The sequence below is a fragment of the Panthera leo genome, chromosome A3 (genome assembly GCF_018350215.1).
Source record: "Panthera leo isolate Ple1 chromosome A3, P.leo_Ple1_pat1.1, whole genome shotgun sequence".
Lineage (NCBI taxonomy): Eukaryota > Metazoa > Chordata > Mammalia > Carnivora > Felidae > Panthera > Panthera leo.
In genome coordinates this window covers 120,083,702-120,101,183 of record NC_056681.1, presented here as the reverse complement: position 1 = coordinate 120,101,183, position 17,482 = coordinate 120,083,702, and the positions used below count along the sequence as shown (strand labels likewise).

The window sequence follows — 17,482 nt, the reverse complement described above, 5'->3', positions numbered from 1 at the left end:
AACAAGCTTTAAAACTGTTAATTCTTGGTGACTCAGACGTGGAGGTAATGGCTTTTCTTTAATAAGAGCTGTTCGAAACTTTTCATTCTTTTCTGAAAAACGAAATTCTCCATCAAATTTTTTTAGCCGATGGAATGATTCTGCTACTTGTTACTCTCACCGATGTATTTTGAAATCCTAAATGAAGGATTAACAAGGCTGAAGGACTTTAATCAAGTTGAACTATAAAGTACACGTTTATACCAAGAATTTAAATTAATGCACAGAGGTCTACGAAGTTTTGAATGAAGTTTGTATCGAAAACCTTTGCATTGCAAATCATGCTTTATTATTCCTTAATATTCTACTCGAGGATTCTGGCACTCAGACCAATTCTAGGACCCTAAAGTTTAACTTTCTTCTCTTCTTTCTTTTACATAAATGAAGTCGTCCACGGCCACCCTTCACATGAATAATGAAGGTATTGGGAACTGAGTTCCAAGACATAAGAACCAAAATCAGGCTAAATTCCAACAAGTCACTCGTATAGGAATGGAAGCACAAGACCTCTCTGCTCATCTGCAGAACGTAGTTGAATGAGGTGACCAGTCTGGTCTTCAGTAACAGTGATGAACCCGGCACAGGCTTTATACAGGGCCACATACTCTGAGCTGTCACGTCAATGTCGGCTGACACCACCATGCACAATCCCTCGTTTACATGACTCTACTTCTGTTGCAAGAATACATCTACATTTAATTACTTTAGGCATGATGAAGGCCTTAAGCAAAATTTAAATTCGCAAAAATTTTGGGTTGGAATTCTGTAGTCCCGGAAGCTATTTAAAATTAAAAGTCCAGAGCAAAATCCCCAGGAAATCATATATCGAACTCAATTCGTAAAAAAAGAAGCATTTTCAATATCACCAAGATGAAAAGTCATACTAGAAAACAATGCTCTGGTTTCCAGACAACAAGCTCAATGCAGCCCTAGTGCAGCCACACAAAGTGAAGCTGCTTTGGAGAGAAGAATCCAGAAGACTGCAAAGGGCCTGAGTTAAACCAAACTGGCTTTTCTTCTTAGGTAGAAGGTGAATGCTGTTTGGTGATCAATATGGGATAGTCGTTTAAAATTCACAGACAGTAAAATTTTATGTACCCTAAAGCCCCAATTAGTGCAGGGTGGTCACAGCTAACAGTATGAGTAACGTACCGAGATTGATGATAATATGGGTCAAACAGTGAGACTAGTTTCGGTAAGCTCTGGAAGAATGGTCAGTCTCGATATACTTGATCTTCATCCATTCCTTGGATACTGAGGAGGAGACTATGGCAAGAGAATGTGTTTCTCTATGTGAAACTAGTTTTCATAATCTGTAGTTTAAAATTATCACTATTCAGAAATATGGAGCCAAAGCAAAAATCAGAGATTCTTTCCACTCAGGCCTTCAGATCTCTCCCTCCACCACCACCCCAAGGACCCATACTTGTCTCTGGTCAACCAGGACTTGCTGGGGAGGACTGTAAGGTCAAGGCTCGTAAGGGAGGCTGGAGGAGGCAGTGGCCAAAAGCCAGGGATTCAAGAAGAGAAAAATGACAGATATGGTATATTAAAAATAAATAAATAAATAAGACGAAGAGAAGAGGAAGAAGGGGAGCTAATGTAGACGAGGAAGTGAGGACGAGGCACGGCTCGTGGGGGACTACCCTGCCTTTCCTGCCTATCGGGGCAGACAATGCAGAAACAAGAAAAGGCATAAGCCTCATAGGGGGGGCTTCTCCGCCCCCGGGCATCAGACAAGCCCCAGCAGGGTGGGCTTGCCCTTTGGCCTTGCCTCTGGCCTTGCCCTTTGGGGATATGTGCACAAGCTCTAGTGTGACCTGCAAGCACTTCTGTTTGGGGTCAGATTCCTGATTCCTAGGTGCACGATACTCCCTACCACTACCAGTAACCAAGTCCATGGCTAAAGAAAGGCCTCAGATCCGGGCCAAGCCCAGGAGCAGCCAGTGTAGCCAGAACTCGTGGCTGCCACGGCCCTTTCTCTCTCAGGACCAGCTCGTCCCTCCCCCTGGTGGCTGGAGAAGGGGACCAGACTGCAGGTGCTGAAAGGGCTGCTCAACTCAGAACTGTATCACCTCAACTCACAAACTTCCAAAGGGCTGTCGAGAGTTCATTAATTATAGATTGAACGATGGTTCAAATACCACCTAAGGAACTTGTAAGAGGAACGACTCGCTTGTGAGGTCCCACCAAACTTTGGGGGTTTTTGGTATTGTTTCCTTGTTTTTGTTGTTTCCTTCTCTGATGAATTAAAAAAAAAAAAAAGAAAGAAAAAGTGTAAGGGTTCTCCTATCCTCCTTCCTCCCTCCAGAAACCTCATGGACTTTCCTGAGTGAAGTGCATATGGGATGCTACAATTACAGAGCTTACAAATGAAAGGGAAAAAATTCAGATTACCTGGAAATATGAAATGAACTACAGTGTACAAGGGGTGCTCGGTTCTCTTCACTGCTCTGAAAAATGTCTGCGAAATGGTAACAGGCACCTCGATTTCTAATTTACAAATGACAACACGGGTGAAAAAAGCAGTAGGATTTTGTGGAGAAAAAAAATCCATGTTGGTTATTTCCCTTCTAGGGAGAGTCAGTTTGTACGTGAGGCCCACACTTGTCTTTGTCTCTTACTTCCTATTTGATGTTTTTCAGGAGGGCTGTCCGGGCATTCACAACTGCTTTGAAGGCATCTTCACTACCAGGCGCCACGCACTTGTCAGGGTGAAGCAGCACAGCGAGTTTCCGATAGGCTTTGTTGACTTCATCCCTACGAGAGAGCAGCAGAGCTCTGTGTCAGCCACAGGCCAGCCCCCGCCCCCTGCAGCTGGGCTGTCAGGGGTTCCATAGTAACTCTTGCAGAAAGTATCTCCCAAATAATGACCACCTCTTCTCAAAAGGGGGACTAAAGGACTAGGAGACCAACAATATACAAATAAGTAATACGTTACGTAAAAGTAGAAAAAGAAACACAGGGTGAAGTGAGTATGGAAACACCAAGAAAGCCCTTGGTAAAAGAAAGATCCGATGAAAAGGTCCGCAGTACCCAGCAGGCACTCACGATGAGGGTGTGGGGCGACTGGGGAAGGCCTCTGGAACAGGGTTCTGAAGGAAGGTGGGGAAAGACAGAGCAACTGGGAGAGAGCTGGCAAAGACTAGGAACAGCAGGGCCACGGCATGAAGTTCCATGAGGACACCGCTGGGAGGTAACAAAAACAAAGTTGGTCAGGAAGCAGGGGTCAGTAGGAGAAGGGCCTTGGAACTAAAACAACAAAAAAGTGAATCTGATGAACAATGACATCAGTAGGTGTTTCGTGACAAAAGGGTGCTAAGAAAGCTGTTTTTTGAAGTTGGGAGACAGGTAGGAGGTTGTCACAATAACCCAAGCACAAGTCCCAAGAGTCTGGATCAAGGTGTTTGTGGAGACAAACAAGCGAAGACGAGAGATAACATTATGAGTTGGCAGAAGCAGATGATGAGCTGGATGTACGGGTGGAGAAAATGTTAGAAAATGGGCTGAAATGAGTTCCAGGGTCACAGGAACTCAGGCTCAGGGAAGATGGTCACACCATTGACCAAGAAAGGGACGCTGCAGAGGGGTACCTGAGAGCTACAGCGAGAGAGAAGTGAACATAATCCAGAGAGGAAAGGAGCAGCACAGAATGTGTCCGCAAAGGCCAGGAAAGCTCCAGGAGGGCTCTTTAGGCTTCGGAGCTCTTCGAGAAGCAGGGACCGGCTGGGGAGGAGCCTGGAGACCACATGCCCCTCTCCCTGCTCTTCAGCATCCTCTGGTGTCAGGCTCCAGACGCTTCTAAGTGCCCAGCGCCTCCTCTGGCCAGGTTTAGCTCTGTCCTTACCAGATGGTTTTATTTCCCACCTTCCTTGTGTAATTCAGGGCTCCAATTATCCTATAAGCCTGGATGTGGTGCTTTCCCAAATGCCCTAGTTTTTCTCCTTCCTTTTTTATCAGAAGGATTTCTATTTGGCTCTCTGAATTAGAGATGGTCTTTGATTATCTTGCAGGTGACGGAAAATTTGTGTGTCTACCTGGAAAGACTGAGGCCACAGGGTCATCTTAACAGTTCAGGCTGGGGGCATGTATTGTAAGCCTTTTTTTGCTTTCTGCTCTCAGACGAGTCCCGAATTTTCTTGTTTTAAAACATGCACGGGGCTTTTTTACTTTTGATATTAGCTAACAAAAATCCTATTTTCCCTGTCTGAAGAAATCTGAATTGCCAGAATTCTTCTCCAAAATAAAAAATATATTAAATATTTTTAACAAAGTAACACATTAATTCTACTGAAAATGAAAATTTTCTTAAAGTTCAAGAATAGTAAACACATCACTGAACAGACAATAAAACTCTTTATACCTTTAAAAACTGCTTATAGGTTCTCTGAAATGTGCTCACTGCCATATAAAATTTGTTTGATAGACCCAGAGAAACAAAGATAAGAAAAGTACATGTTTATATTGATTAACAGTATAGAACTTAAGGAAGTCCTATAAATTTTGGTAGATTCCAATTAACATAGTAAATAAGTAAGGAACCCAAATTTTATTTTTCCTTCCTGTTCTAAGCTAACTAACAAGTAGAGTTTCTTAATTTTAGAGCCAATATCCCTTGGAGGTGAAACAAAAGACTTTAGAAGGAGACTATGGAAATCCAAAAGGACATTTAAAAGGCACAATTAATTGAGCTATATACATGAGACCATCTGAATTGTTCAGGTGCTTAAAGCCTCCTCAGTAATGCCTGGCAAGTCACGGTGACCAGTTACTGTCTTCCTCTCCCCCTCCCCTCTTGCCTTCTAGACTCGAAGATATGCTATGAGACCAAAATGGAAAAGAGAAACTTAATGCTATTGGTGCCAAGAAGGCATTTCAACATGTAGTTTTCTTTTGTGGGAATAAACATGAAAAAGTAGAAAGGGAGAAGGATGGGGAGAAAAGTTATGGTATAAAATAAAAAGATCCGAGAACCCTTATAATTCCAATAAAAATGATAACATGTGCAGTAACAGAAGCATTATATTGTTAAAAGTTATATAACCATACTGAACAAGGATTTATTTTTACACAAGCAACAAAGAAAAGTGATTGTATTTCTCTTCCTCCCAAATATTTCTTTTGGCTAAAAATAAAACCATTTAACATAAATTCACACACAGATGAGGACCTAGCACTATTTTAAGTGCAGTAGAAAAGAGACAGAATCAGCCTAGGGTCCTTGAACATGCGTTTAGTCTCACGAATCCCAGTTTTCTCACCTATAAAATGAAATGTTTGGATAAGCTGCTAACGTGCTTTTCCTCTTCTAAAACTCTATGATTTTATAAGGTATTTTTTTTTAAGGTTACATTTGCTTGTAGGCTCTTTTTCAACACAGACAAAATCAGAGCATGCTGTTTCAGAAAGTTTTTAGGCAATACACCACAAAGTTCCCTCATCAGGCAACTGTGCCCTCTATTTTGTTTCTTTGGTACTCAGTTAATTCAGTGAAGAAGAGTTATAACATAATCTAACACATTTCTACAAACTTCATATTTCTAGCCAATTACAAGAGGATGTACCGGACCTGTAACATTGACAACTGATAGCACTCAGCGCTAATATTCTAGAGCACTGCTTACCTTGAGGCCCCAGGTTTGACTCCCAACATGTCCCAACTGTCCTTACTGTTTCGAATTCTGCGAATGGTGTCTGCTTGTTCTTTGGTGAAACTAGCGCTGCTATTCGTGATAGGACGTTTCCCGCCATTTTCACATAAATCAACTATGGATACGTAAAAGGTCTGCAAAAAGAAATCATCCCAGAATAGAACTGACTTTGTGAAAACAGGAATTCCTTTTAAGCATAACTTAAAGAATTTTAATACATTCCAATAACTCTTAAAATTCACCATAAAGCAAATATAGTTTGGAAGATTTTTTTTCTTTCATCCTACTGTGCATGTTTATATGTGTGTGCGTGTGCTTGTGTATTTTTTTTAAGAACACAAAAGTATAAGGAATAAAATTGAAATGGCTCATAATCCTATTCTCAAATAACCATACTTAAAGTTACAAAGTAGTAGATGAGGGGCGCCTGAGTGGCTCAGTCGGTTGAGCGTCTGACTTCGGCTCAGGTCATGATCTCACGGTTTGTGAGTTCGAGCCCCGCGTCGGGCTCTGTGCTGACAGCTCGGAGCCTGGAGCCTGCTTCGGATTCTGTGTCTCCCTCTCTCTCTGCTCCTAACCCACTCGCATTCTGTCTCTGTCTCTCTCAAAAATAAATAGACAATAAAAAAACTTAAAAAACAAAAATCTTGGGGCGCCTGGGTGGCTCAGTCGGTTGAGCGTCTGACTTCGGCTCAGGTCATGATCTCACAGTTTGTGAGTTCGAGCCCCGCGTCGGGCTCTGTGCTGACAGCTCAGAGCCTGCAGCCTGCTTCGGATTCTGTGTCTCCCTCTCTCTACCCCTTCCCCGCTGCGTCTCTGTCTCTGTCTCTCAAAAAAGAATAAATGTTAAAAAAAAAAGTAGTAGATGAATACCGTTAGAAAAATTCAAATGGTAAATGAAAGTGTAAAATGAAAACTATGTCTCTCTGTCCCTCAAGTTCTTCTCCTTGAAGTAACCATTGTTAATATTTTTTTTGAGTATCTTTCCAGAAAAATTTTCTATCAGAATACCAGTACCTCCATCTACACACTAAACTTTTACATAAAAGAGAGCAGATTAAACATACTGCTTAGCTCCTTGCATTTTTTCACATAAAAATAGACCTTGGGCCCTTTCTCCAGCTGCCTCTAGACACTTTCTTCCTTTTTAATGACTGTTCAGTATTCCACTGTGTGACTATATCTTAATTTATTTAACCAACTCCCTATTTTCTTAGACAAGGCTATTGTCTCCAGGTTTTGCTACTGCACACAGTGTTTTAGTGAATACTTTGTGTGTGTGTGTGTGAGTGTGTGTGTGTGTGTGTGTATCTCCACACGTGTGTGTGAGTGTGTGTGTGTGTATCTCCACACACGTGTGGAGATACTGCTTTAAAACAAATTCCTAAAAGCAGAAGTACTAAATAACAGTGTACGGGCATTTTAATTTTTGATTTTGACAATTTTCATACGAAAAAACGGTGCCGTTTACACTCCCATCACAGTGTCTGACAGTGTTATTTCTCTACACCCTTGTCACTATGGGGCATTATCATACAGCTTCCCTTCTGCCAAACCTACATGTGTCACACAGTTTTAATTTGCATTTCTTTAATTGTAAGTGAAGTGGAGTGTCTTTTCATATGCTTATTGCTTTTTCTGTAAATTGTTCAGATTCTTTGCCTATTTTTTTTGTTGTCTGAAGTGAAAACTATTTTTTGATCCTGCTCATATCTCATACTCTGTGCACTGTCACCATAGAGACTACGCAATCTGAAAAAGAGACAAAAAGGGAAGAAAAATAAACATAGCCTCAAGGACGGTGGGACAAAATCAAATGGTCTGATATACATGTAACTGGAGTCGCAGAAGGAAAAGAGTAGAAATAGAGCCAAAAAACTTTAAGAAAAAATTTTTTTAGTCTTTATTTTTGAAAGGGAGAGAGAATATGAGCAGGGGAGGAGCAGAGAGAGAAGGAGACACAGAATTCGAAGCAGGCTCCAGGCACTGAGCTGTCAGCACAGAGCCCCACATGGGGCTCAAACTCACAAACCGCGAGATCATGACCCGAGCCAAAATCTGATGCCCAACCGACTGAGCCACCCAGACACCCTGAGCCAAAAAACTTTTGAACAAATAGTGGTGGTTGGGGCGCCTGGGTGGCGCAGTCGGTTAAGCGTCCGACTTCAGCCAGGTCACGATCTCGCGGTCCGTGAGTTCGAGCCCCGCGTCAGGCTCTGGGCTGATGGCTCGGAGCCTGGAGCCTGTTTCCGATTCTGTGTCTCCCTCTCTCTCTGCCCCTCCCCCGTTCATGCTCTGTCTCTCTCTGTCCCAAAAATAAATAAAAAACGTTGAAAAAAAAAAAAATTTAAAAAAATAGTGGTGAAAAACACCTGCCTAGCAATCTGAGAAACTCAAGAAAAACCATTCAGGGCAAATATAAAGAGAACCACACCCAGGCACATGGTCCACATGCTAAAAGCCAAAGATGAACTCTTGAAAGTGGCTGGATGGGGAAAAAAACACAACACATTATGTACAAAAGAATAAGAGTAAAAATGGGTGCTAACGTCTCATGAGATTCAACACAGGCCAGGAGAGAATGGACCATCGCCTTTGAAGTGCTGAAAGAAATTTAATTTTCAACAGTCATTATTTATAGTCCTTGAAGAAGTCACTTTACTACTCTTAGATACTATAACATCGGAAATGAGAACAATACCCATCGTACAGTAAGAGTCTCAAATGAGATGAAACATGTAAACTTCGCCAGAATTATAAAATACTATTCAAATGATTAAGCATCGCTACTGCACATGAGTGAATAGGTACAAACTCACACAGGACCATGTACTAAATGGGATACAGAGTGTGGCAAGTCAACATCAACCTTATTTGGTCTTGAAATAGAAGCTACTGATGCCCAATTTAGCCTGTCAGCCAAGGATGAAACTTGTCTTCTAGTAGGGGCGGTGACATCTTATGAGAAAGAAATTCAGCATAAAAGATTAAATAAAATCCCACTCAATAATTAAGAACAACTCGTTACAGTATAGCTACACTCTTTGAAATGTTAAAAATTCCCAAAATATCAGATATATTCATAAGAAAAAATGCATAATTCATGCCACCACTTACCTCCAAATGTATCTGTAATTAAGAGTTGACTTTATAATTTATTATTTTAAAAAGCCTCATTCCCTTAAAATGATTCAAGATTAGTAATTTTTTTAAAAATGACCATTCATTCAGGTTGCAACATGAGTACATCCTTCCATCGCCTACTTGGTGGGTAAGACCTTATTTTTCTGTGTGACTGGCTGGACTCTGCAATGACAGTCCCCTATTCTCTAGCTGCACCATACACATTCACTCTGCCAAGGCAATTTTGCCAAAGTAATGCTTCCACATAACTATGCGTGCAAATGTAACACCATTAACCAAAGGCAGTTTTAAAGAAAATCTTTGTTCTACTGTCAGTATATAATAACTGTCGTTAAACTTGATGATCATCAGAATCACCTAGAAAGGTTTTTCAAAATATAGATTCCTGAGCTCCATCACAGCACTGAGCTTCTGGTGGGTCTAGAGCCCAGGAATCTGTATTTTGAAGAATTTCCCATAGTAACTCTGACAATCACTCAGGTCTGTAGTCAGCAGGCAGACATCACACACACACACACACACACACACACACACTCTCTCTCTCTCTCTCTCTCTCTCTCTCTCTCTCTCCCCCCCTCTTTCTCTCTCTCAATCTTTTTCTCACCAGCTTCTGAAAGACCAAGCTTATTCTAATGACAAATTCCTATTACATTTTTGTTTCTCATAATTTAAGCTAAAATTGGGCATGGTCAGCCTTGATACAAACAAAACAATGCTAGTTTACCTGGAACATTTCATTGATTCCTTCTCCGGTTTGTGCTGAAGTTTCAAAGTACAAGAACCCTTTGCTTTCGGCCCAGAGACGCCCTTCGCTTTCATCTACACAGCGGTGCTTGGTACAGTCAATCTGAAATAGGAAGTTGGAGGACACAGAGAAGACCCCAAACATGACCCACTAAAACAGGCCCAGTGAGGTCTTCATCAATTCTTTCTTGAAGCAAAAACCACTCCTAAAGGAACCCCCAGCACTAGTATATGCAATTATACGGACCACAAGGGACAAAAAAAATTGCTAATATTGAACACAGACTGATATTCTGTGGCAAAATGGCAAGTGCCTGTCCCACACTTCCCCCTATATCCTTTGAGAAAACTCTTCCTACTCAGAGGGTCTACCTATCCTGCTCAGTCACCAATACCCTTCCCCAAGTATGGCACCAGAAGAAAATGGATAAATATCCTGGTACACCAGAGTTTGTGGTTTTATTCTTTATGTCTTAGGGATATAGGTTTTGAAAAGATGTTGATTCCTATATCATAGAATAAGGACTTCTTTTCATTTCTTCCCCCAAACTCAGAGCTGCACTCCTCCCATAATGAATTCAGAAGGTTGAGCAAACATTTCCAAAACAGTTACCTTGTTGGCACACACTGCAAATACAATATTTTCCATGTTTCCATGAGGTCCAAGGTCTTGTTTCATCTCTGCCAGCCAAGCATCAAGGGCATCAAAGGAGTCCTTCTGCCCAACATCATAGACCAGTATTACACCCTGTGTATCCTTGTAAAACTCATTACGAACCTTCACATAAAAGAACAGGTGCACAAATTGTAGGTTTTGTGATTTTATAAGAATATATCTCACAGTCATGAATGTAACAAAGTGTGTTCTTTGGTGTAGTCATAGTATTTGCTATTATATCTCAATATCTACTGGTCTTTAAGGGACTTTTTAGAAAATCAAAATAACGTGATAAAAAAAAACAGCCTAGTACAAGCCTAGTTTTCATCTTGTGATGAAAACAACAGCCTCCTGCCCCACCCTCCTCACCTTGAGTTCCATTCCCTGGAGGCAATCTTTTCTATTTTCTTTTATTTATTTAAAAAAAAATTTTATGTTTATTTTATTTTGAGGGGGGAGGGGCAGAGAGAGACAGAGACACAGAATCTGAAGCAGGCTCCAGGCTCTGAGCTGTCAGCACAGAGGCCGACATGGGGCTCAGTCTCACAAACCACAAGATCATGACCTGAGCCAAAGTTGGACGCTTAACCGACTGAGCCACCCAGGCACCCCAAGGCAAATTTTTTTAGTGTTTATTTATTTTTGAGAGACAGAGAGAGACAAAGCATGAGCACGGGAGGGGCAGAGAGAGAGGGAGACACAGAATCCAAAGCAGGCTCCAGGCTCCAAGTTGTCAGCACAGAGCTGGACATGGGGCTCGAACCCACAGACCGTGAGTTCATGACCTGAGCCGAAGTCGGACGTTTAACTGACTGAGCCACCCAGGCGCCCTGAGGCAATCAATCTTTAATTCTTGTTAGTAGACCTTAAAATAACATAAATTCCATAGAGTGAAGCTCTTCTTAGGAAGAACCAGAAAGTGAGTGAACAATGAAGAACTTAAGGCAAAAATGACATAAGCGTCAGCAATAGGCACAGACCTCTATATATCACATCCCAAAGCTGGCTCCCCCAGAACATCAGGCAGAGCTTCCCCATGACTCTTGGGTCTGCACACCAACTTTAGAACTCTGAACTCAGAGCCTCAGTGTGATGTAATGGGAAAGAGCACAGGCTCTGGAGTCAGATCTGGGTTCACACTTACTTACTAGTTGTGTGATCTTGGGCAAGTCACTTAACCTCTCTGCATCTCAGTTATCTCATCTGTAAAATGGGGACAATGCCACTTACTTCACAGGGTTATTATGAGGATTAAATGAGATACTGAAGGCAAATCACCTAAATGGTGCCTGGAAAACAGTGTGTATAAGCACCTTCCTCCTTCCTTCCTCACATTCATTCTGATTGTCCTCCTTTGATATTTTTTATTAGAAACGGTGTCTCGCTTCTGGGGCATGTACGTAACTCTAGGAAGAGGCAGCACGAAGTACAGGACACACTGACGTGGCAGAGGCAATGACAGATGGGGTGGGTGAGGAACGACACTGACAGATTGGGGGTTTCAGACAAAATTCCAGTAAGAACCTTGACAGAGGCCACGCATTACCCACCTTCTCATGGAATTCCAGTATATACGCACCCATGCTGGATATGCGGTAAGAAATGAAGACATCTTACACGCATCAGGCATGAAGTTTAGGTTTCTGAGTATAGATAGACACCTGAACCAAGACTGCCTACGCCTACTAATTTGCAGAAACAGAAGAAGCTATCCTCTACAATTAAGACCAACAAAACCATAAAGCATGTAAAGTGATGAACGGCAAGAGTCTTCTCCCCAGTCCTCATGGTCCTCAGCCCGCCCGCAGTAGTGAAAACGGGCCTCTCCCTTCTTTCCTGAAACTCATGTTGCCTTGGCTCCCAAACACCACCTTCTCCAGGTTCTTAACTGGTCTTTTACCAACTCCTCCTCTCTCCATTGCTCCCGCTCCAGCCTGCCACCATCCTTCCCCAAATCCTGTCCCGGGCCCTCAGACTTTCTTCTTCCATCCTTCCTCCCAACTCAGCAACACCAGCCACCTGCACAGTTTCAACTGTGAGATCCTGCAAGGTGAGCCTTTTCATCTGTTCTCGCAGACCTGCATTTCCAGTTAGCTCTAGACTCTTCCTGCTGAATGTCCTGCCAGAATCTCAAATTCAATGTGTACAACAGAAAAGCCTCCATCTTACTCCTTCCCAATCTCTTCCTTCCCTTGAACTTCTAGTCATAATAGGGGCACACCATTCTCTGAGTCACGTGGATTGAAAGCCTAGCGTTAACCTTTGCTGCTTTCCTCTGCCTTTTTGCACATTAGGGACAAACAATCCTGTAGAAGCTTCCTCTGCCATATTTCCTGCACCTGTCACTTCCTTTCCATTTCCACTTGCCAACATTACACTATCTCTTGACTACCAGTCCAAGAATTTTCTAAGTAATCTCCCCAGCAACATTATATATACTGTGTATTTATCTTTTGAGAGCCCTGGTTCAAAAATTCTTTAGTGTTTCCCTACTGCCAACCTCCTAAAGTTCAAATTCTTTTCATTGACGTTAAAAGTTTCTGATCAGTCCTCCACCAACTTTCCAGTCCTACCCTCCTCCTACCCACTGCACTTCAAACTGGATAATCTCTCTTTCCCCAAACCTAATTCCACCTGGAAACAGACACCTCTTTACCTTCAATCTTTCAAGTTTAGCTATAACACCGTATCTTTCATGTAGTTTTTCTCTGCCCCGTGCCTCATCATCTAACCTCCTACCCCTGCCAAACAGAATCTAACTTCTTCATCCCTGAAACACCACAGGCTCTGTGCTTCCAGTAGCACTCGTTATCACTTCCTGTCTAGTTTTATAGTTGGTAGCATATACAGCTGCCTTCCCCACTAGACTGTAAGAATGTGAAGGCATGCATCCTGATACGTCCATCTTTGTGTCGCCAACAGGGCCTAGCAGGTGAAAGTATTTGAGACATTTTAAATCAAGAATAGCTGAATGTCAGGGGGCGCCTCGGTGGCTCAGTCGGTTGAGTGTCCAACTTCAGCTCAGGTCATGATCTCGCAGTTCGTGAGTTCAAGCCCCGCGTCGGGCTCTGCGCTGACAGCTCAGAGCCTAGAGCCTGCTTCAGATTCTGTGTCTCCCTCTCTCTGCCCCTTCCCCACTCATGCTCTGTCTCTCTCTGTCTCTCAAAAATGAATAAACATTAAAAAAAATAAAAAAGAATAGCTGAACGTCAGGAATGAAAGTAGAGGCCAAAGGGGAAAGGAACGAATTCCAAGATGCAAATGATGTTATCCAGAGGGAGATTTGTGTGTAAACAGAGACTTAGGCAAGCCCCACGGATTTCTCTTTCAACTGACTCAAGTTCAAGTCTGGGCTCAGCAGCTAGTTACCTCTGTAATCTTGAGTAAGTGGCTTTATGACCTCAAGCTTTCGCTTCCTCATCTGTAAAAACGAAAAGGTCAAAGTCGATGCCTCAATGGTCCCCTACAGTTCTATTATTCTCATCTCCCAAAACAGCTTTCTATATTAGTCCTGGAAGTCTTGCTGTATCCAAAGTTTAATTAAATAGGATGCTAAGGGAAACGGGATTATTTCTTAAAGCAAAGATGGCAAACTTTCCAGCTTATAGGTCAGAGAAAGCTGCTAGTTTAATATCACTCGGGCCTCAAGAGGTTTCCATAGACCATGTAACTCCTACCAACAAGCCCCAGAATATAGTTGTGTACATCAGTGGAAGCAGGACTGCTGGTAAGATACAGGCCCACCATTCCCTCACAATCCTCTCTGACGTTTCCTTGGAGAGTGCTGTCTCACACTCTAAGCGACTGTCCTTTCTCAGCAGACCCTTTGGGTAAACCTGTCTGGAGGACAGATGACAACAGAAGCTTCAATGGAGGACAGGCCTCAAGGACTGGGGGAAGTCAGGGATCATGAGAATGGCTATGGGTGCTTCAAAACCAGGTGTGTGCTGAGCAAAAGTATACTTTGGGCAGCTTGGGACTTAGGAAGAAGACGGCTTCGGTCTTGTCAAAAAGGAGGGTTTGAGCTGCAGCCAGCCAACTATTTGACAAAAAAGGAGAAATCAAAGCTATTCAGAGAAAAGGTACTTCAGAAGTGGTGATTTCAAGGAGCTTCTATTAATTATGCTTCTATCTTTTTTAAGCTGCTGAAAAAAAGCTATTATAATTTCAGGTTGCATTGACGGAAGTCTGGTGTCTAATGGTAGGAAGTAAAGGAACACTCCGTGTTTTTCATTAGACAATCTGGAATGTTATGTTCGGTCCCCAGCTCCCTATCAACTAACTAGAAATTACCCACAAAGGATGCTGATAGGCCCAGCTGGGGCAGGACTAGAAAATATTTTACCTGAAAAAGACCAGATTAACAAATATTAGAAAGCACAGACTCAGTATGTTGCTCCAAAAACAAGGCCAGAATTAATACTGAACGTCAAAGGAAGGCAGCCTTCATAAGGGAGCCGTTAATCTAGAGTTTTTAACTCTATAAAGGATGAACTTGTGAAGCAGTGCAACCCCATCATTAGAGACATTCATTCTCCAAACTATTCAGTCTGTACCACTCAAAACTATCCCGTGTACCATCCCTGGATTCCCACCAATCTACGTAATCCTTACTTATCCATCAATGCTCAATATAAACATTGTTTCCTTCAACAAGACTTCCTGTCCTCCCAGATAAGCTAGGGCTGGATATTAAATGCTCCTAAGCAATCGGTCATTTGTGCAACATGTTGTGCTCTGACATATTTATGTTCCATGTGGACAGGGGCTATGTATTACCAGTGGCCAACACAGAAACTGGCATATTGGTATGAGGTGAATGAATGATGGCCATTGATCAGGAATGCTACAGAAAGAGATCCTACAATGGGCAGAAAGAAGCTGGACCACATTAATTCTCAGACATTTTCTAACTCTCCATTTTTATGACTTTGAAGAAATCTAAGATTTATTCTAGCATTTCCAGTAATTAGAATCTGTGTCAAATTTGTGGTAATCTAGAACTTCTGTTCTTTTTTCACGGACAGTACTCTATACTTGTAAAGTATAAGCCTCCACATTTAAAAAGATTTCATTTTAGGGGCACCTGGGTGGCTCAGTCGGTTGAGCATCTGATTCTTGGTTTTGGCTCAGGTCATGATCTCATAGTTCGTGGGTTCGAGCCCCGTGTTGGGCTCTCTACTGTCAGCATGGAGCCTGCTTTGTTTGGATCCTCTGCCCCCCTCTCTCTCTGGCCCTCTCCTGCTTGCTCTCTCTCTCTCTCTCTCTCTCTCTCTCTCAAAACTAAATAAACATTAAAAAAATAATTCATTTTACCTATATATTTGGGTATATTCACAAGATGGAAGATTTTACAGGCATTACATTATTATTTTTTTTTCCAGGAAGATAGAGTAGATATACTTTTCCCTATTCTTCCTGCTAAGTACAGGTAAAAAACCCCGAGTGTTATATATAAAACCTATATAAGAAGACATTGGAAGGTAGAGAGAAGAAAGCAGATAAGCTAGGGACCTCGAGGCCCAATGAATGACACAGTGGTAAGTTTCCCGGATTTTCTTTTGCCTCATATATCTAAGATATGTAACTGAAGAAGTACAACTTAGAAATGTCAATGGGTACAGACAAATAAAAGCCCAACAAAAGCCTGTTCTCTGTAGCCAAAGGGGCAGATTTCTCATCAGAATCCATGGAGGCCAAAGGAAAGAAGTACATTATTTTTCAAGTGCTGAAAAAAAAAAAAAGAAATATCAACGCAGAACCCTATAACAAGAAAAAATATTCTTCAGGCACAAATGGGAAATTGAGACAATCTCAATCAAAGAAAACTAGGAGAGAATCTGTTGTCAGTAGACTTATGCTAAGAGAATGGCTAAAGGAAGTTCTTTAAATAGAAAGGAAATGATGAAGAAGGAGTATGGAATACAGCGAAGGGTGAAAGATCAGAGTAAACAAAAATATGAGTGAATATAACAGGCTTTCTTTCCTTCTTTCTTGAGTTTTCTAAATTATGTGTGACAGTTAAGCAAAGATTAAACACTGTCTCATGCAGTTCTAAAGGTATATAGAGAAAATTTTAAGACAATCATAAATGGGGGAAGATAAAGAGATGCAAAGGGAGGAAAAGTTTCTACAATTCCACTCAAACTGTTAAAATGATGATATCAGAAGACTGTGATAATTTAAATAGTGTTATAACTAGACCACCCACTAATGCAGCCATTCAGAGAGATTTATTCAAAAACACTATGGAGGAGTTTGAGAAGATGGCAGTGTAGGAGGACACTGGGCTCACCTCGTCCTGCTGATCACTTAGATTCCACCCACACCTGCCTAAATAACCCAGAAAACCGCCAGAAGACTAGCAAAACAGACTCCGGAGCCAAGCATAAACAAGAGGCCCGTGGAAGAGGGTAGGAAGGGCGGAGAGGCGGTACGCACTACACGGATGTGGCGGGAGGGAGCCGGGGCGGTGGAGGGCCAGCCCACCCGGCAGGGCAGAGCCCCCGAGTCTGGCTTGCAAAAGCGGAGGGGCCGGACTGCGTGAGTTCTGACAGCCAGCGGGACTTAACATCTGGAATGTTAAAAGTCAACAGCTCTGCTCGGAGAGCGGGAGGGCGAGAGGACACCAGGAGGGAGAGGTGTTGAGCCCTGGAAGACAGAGCTCAGCTCAGCGGGGAACAAAGGCGCTGGCCAGCACCATCTCCCTCTCCCATCCCCTAGCCGAAACCCCAAAGGGAACAGTTCCCGTCATCAAACTTGCTTGCACCGCGCAAACACCCAACACTGTGCTTCTGTGGATCCATCCCTCTGACAGGTGAGCCTCCCTCCTGGTGCTGCAGGGCCCCTCCCGCAGGGGACCACCAATGGCAAAGCGATCTGAGCCTGCCCCTCCTGCCCCTGTGCACCTTGCGGATCCACCCCGGCTAATACGCCAGATCCCATCAAAGCAGCACCACAAGCCTGGCAGTGTGCAAGTAGCCCAGACAGGGGCCACACAATTCCACAGTGAATCCTGCCCCTGGGAGAGGGGAAGACAAGGTACACACCAGTCTGACTGTGGCCCCAGCGGTGGGTTGGGGACAGACATCAGGTCCGACCGCGGCCCCACCCACCAATACAAGTTACTCCAGACAGCACAGGGGAAGCGCCCTGCAGTGCCACATCACCCCAGGGACTATCCAAAATGACAAAACGTAAGAATTCTCCTCAAAAGAAACTCCAGGAAGTAGAGACAGCTAACGAA

At 42.8% G+C, this 17,482-nt stretch overlaps 1 protein-coding gene across 4 annotated transcripts in view; it reads right to left on the bottom strand.

Moving 5' to 3' along the window:
* DNAJC27 (DnaJ heat shock protein family (Hsp40) member C27) overlaps nucleotides 1-17,482 on the bottom strand; it is a 52,655-nt gene that overhangs the window by 19,305 nt on the left and 15,868 nt on the right. For 2 of the 4 annotated variants that reach the window (XM_042933519.1, XM_042933518.1), the window contains exons 4-7: nucleotides 10,192-10,356; nucleotides 9,559-9,681; nucleotides 5,664-5,824; nucleotides 2,664-2,799 (exon numbers count right to left, since the gene is read on the bottom strand). In XM_042933519.1, the coding sequence (XP_042789453.1) occupies nucleotides 2,667-2,799; nucleotides 5,664-5,824; nucleotides 9,559-9,681; nucleotides 10,192-10,356 (582 nt within the window). In that variant the 3' untranslated portion in view covers nucleotides 2,664-2,666. Of the gene's footprint in view, nucleotides 1-2,514; nucleotides 2,800-5,663; nucleotides 5,825-9,558; nucleotides 9,682-10,191; nucleotides 10,357-17,482 lie in introns of those variants that run through there. The other 2 variants (XM_042933516.1, XM_042933520.1) reach the window with 1 other exon arrangement.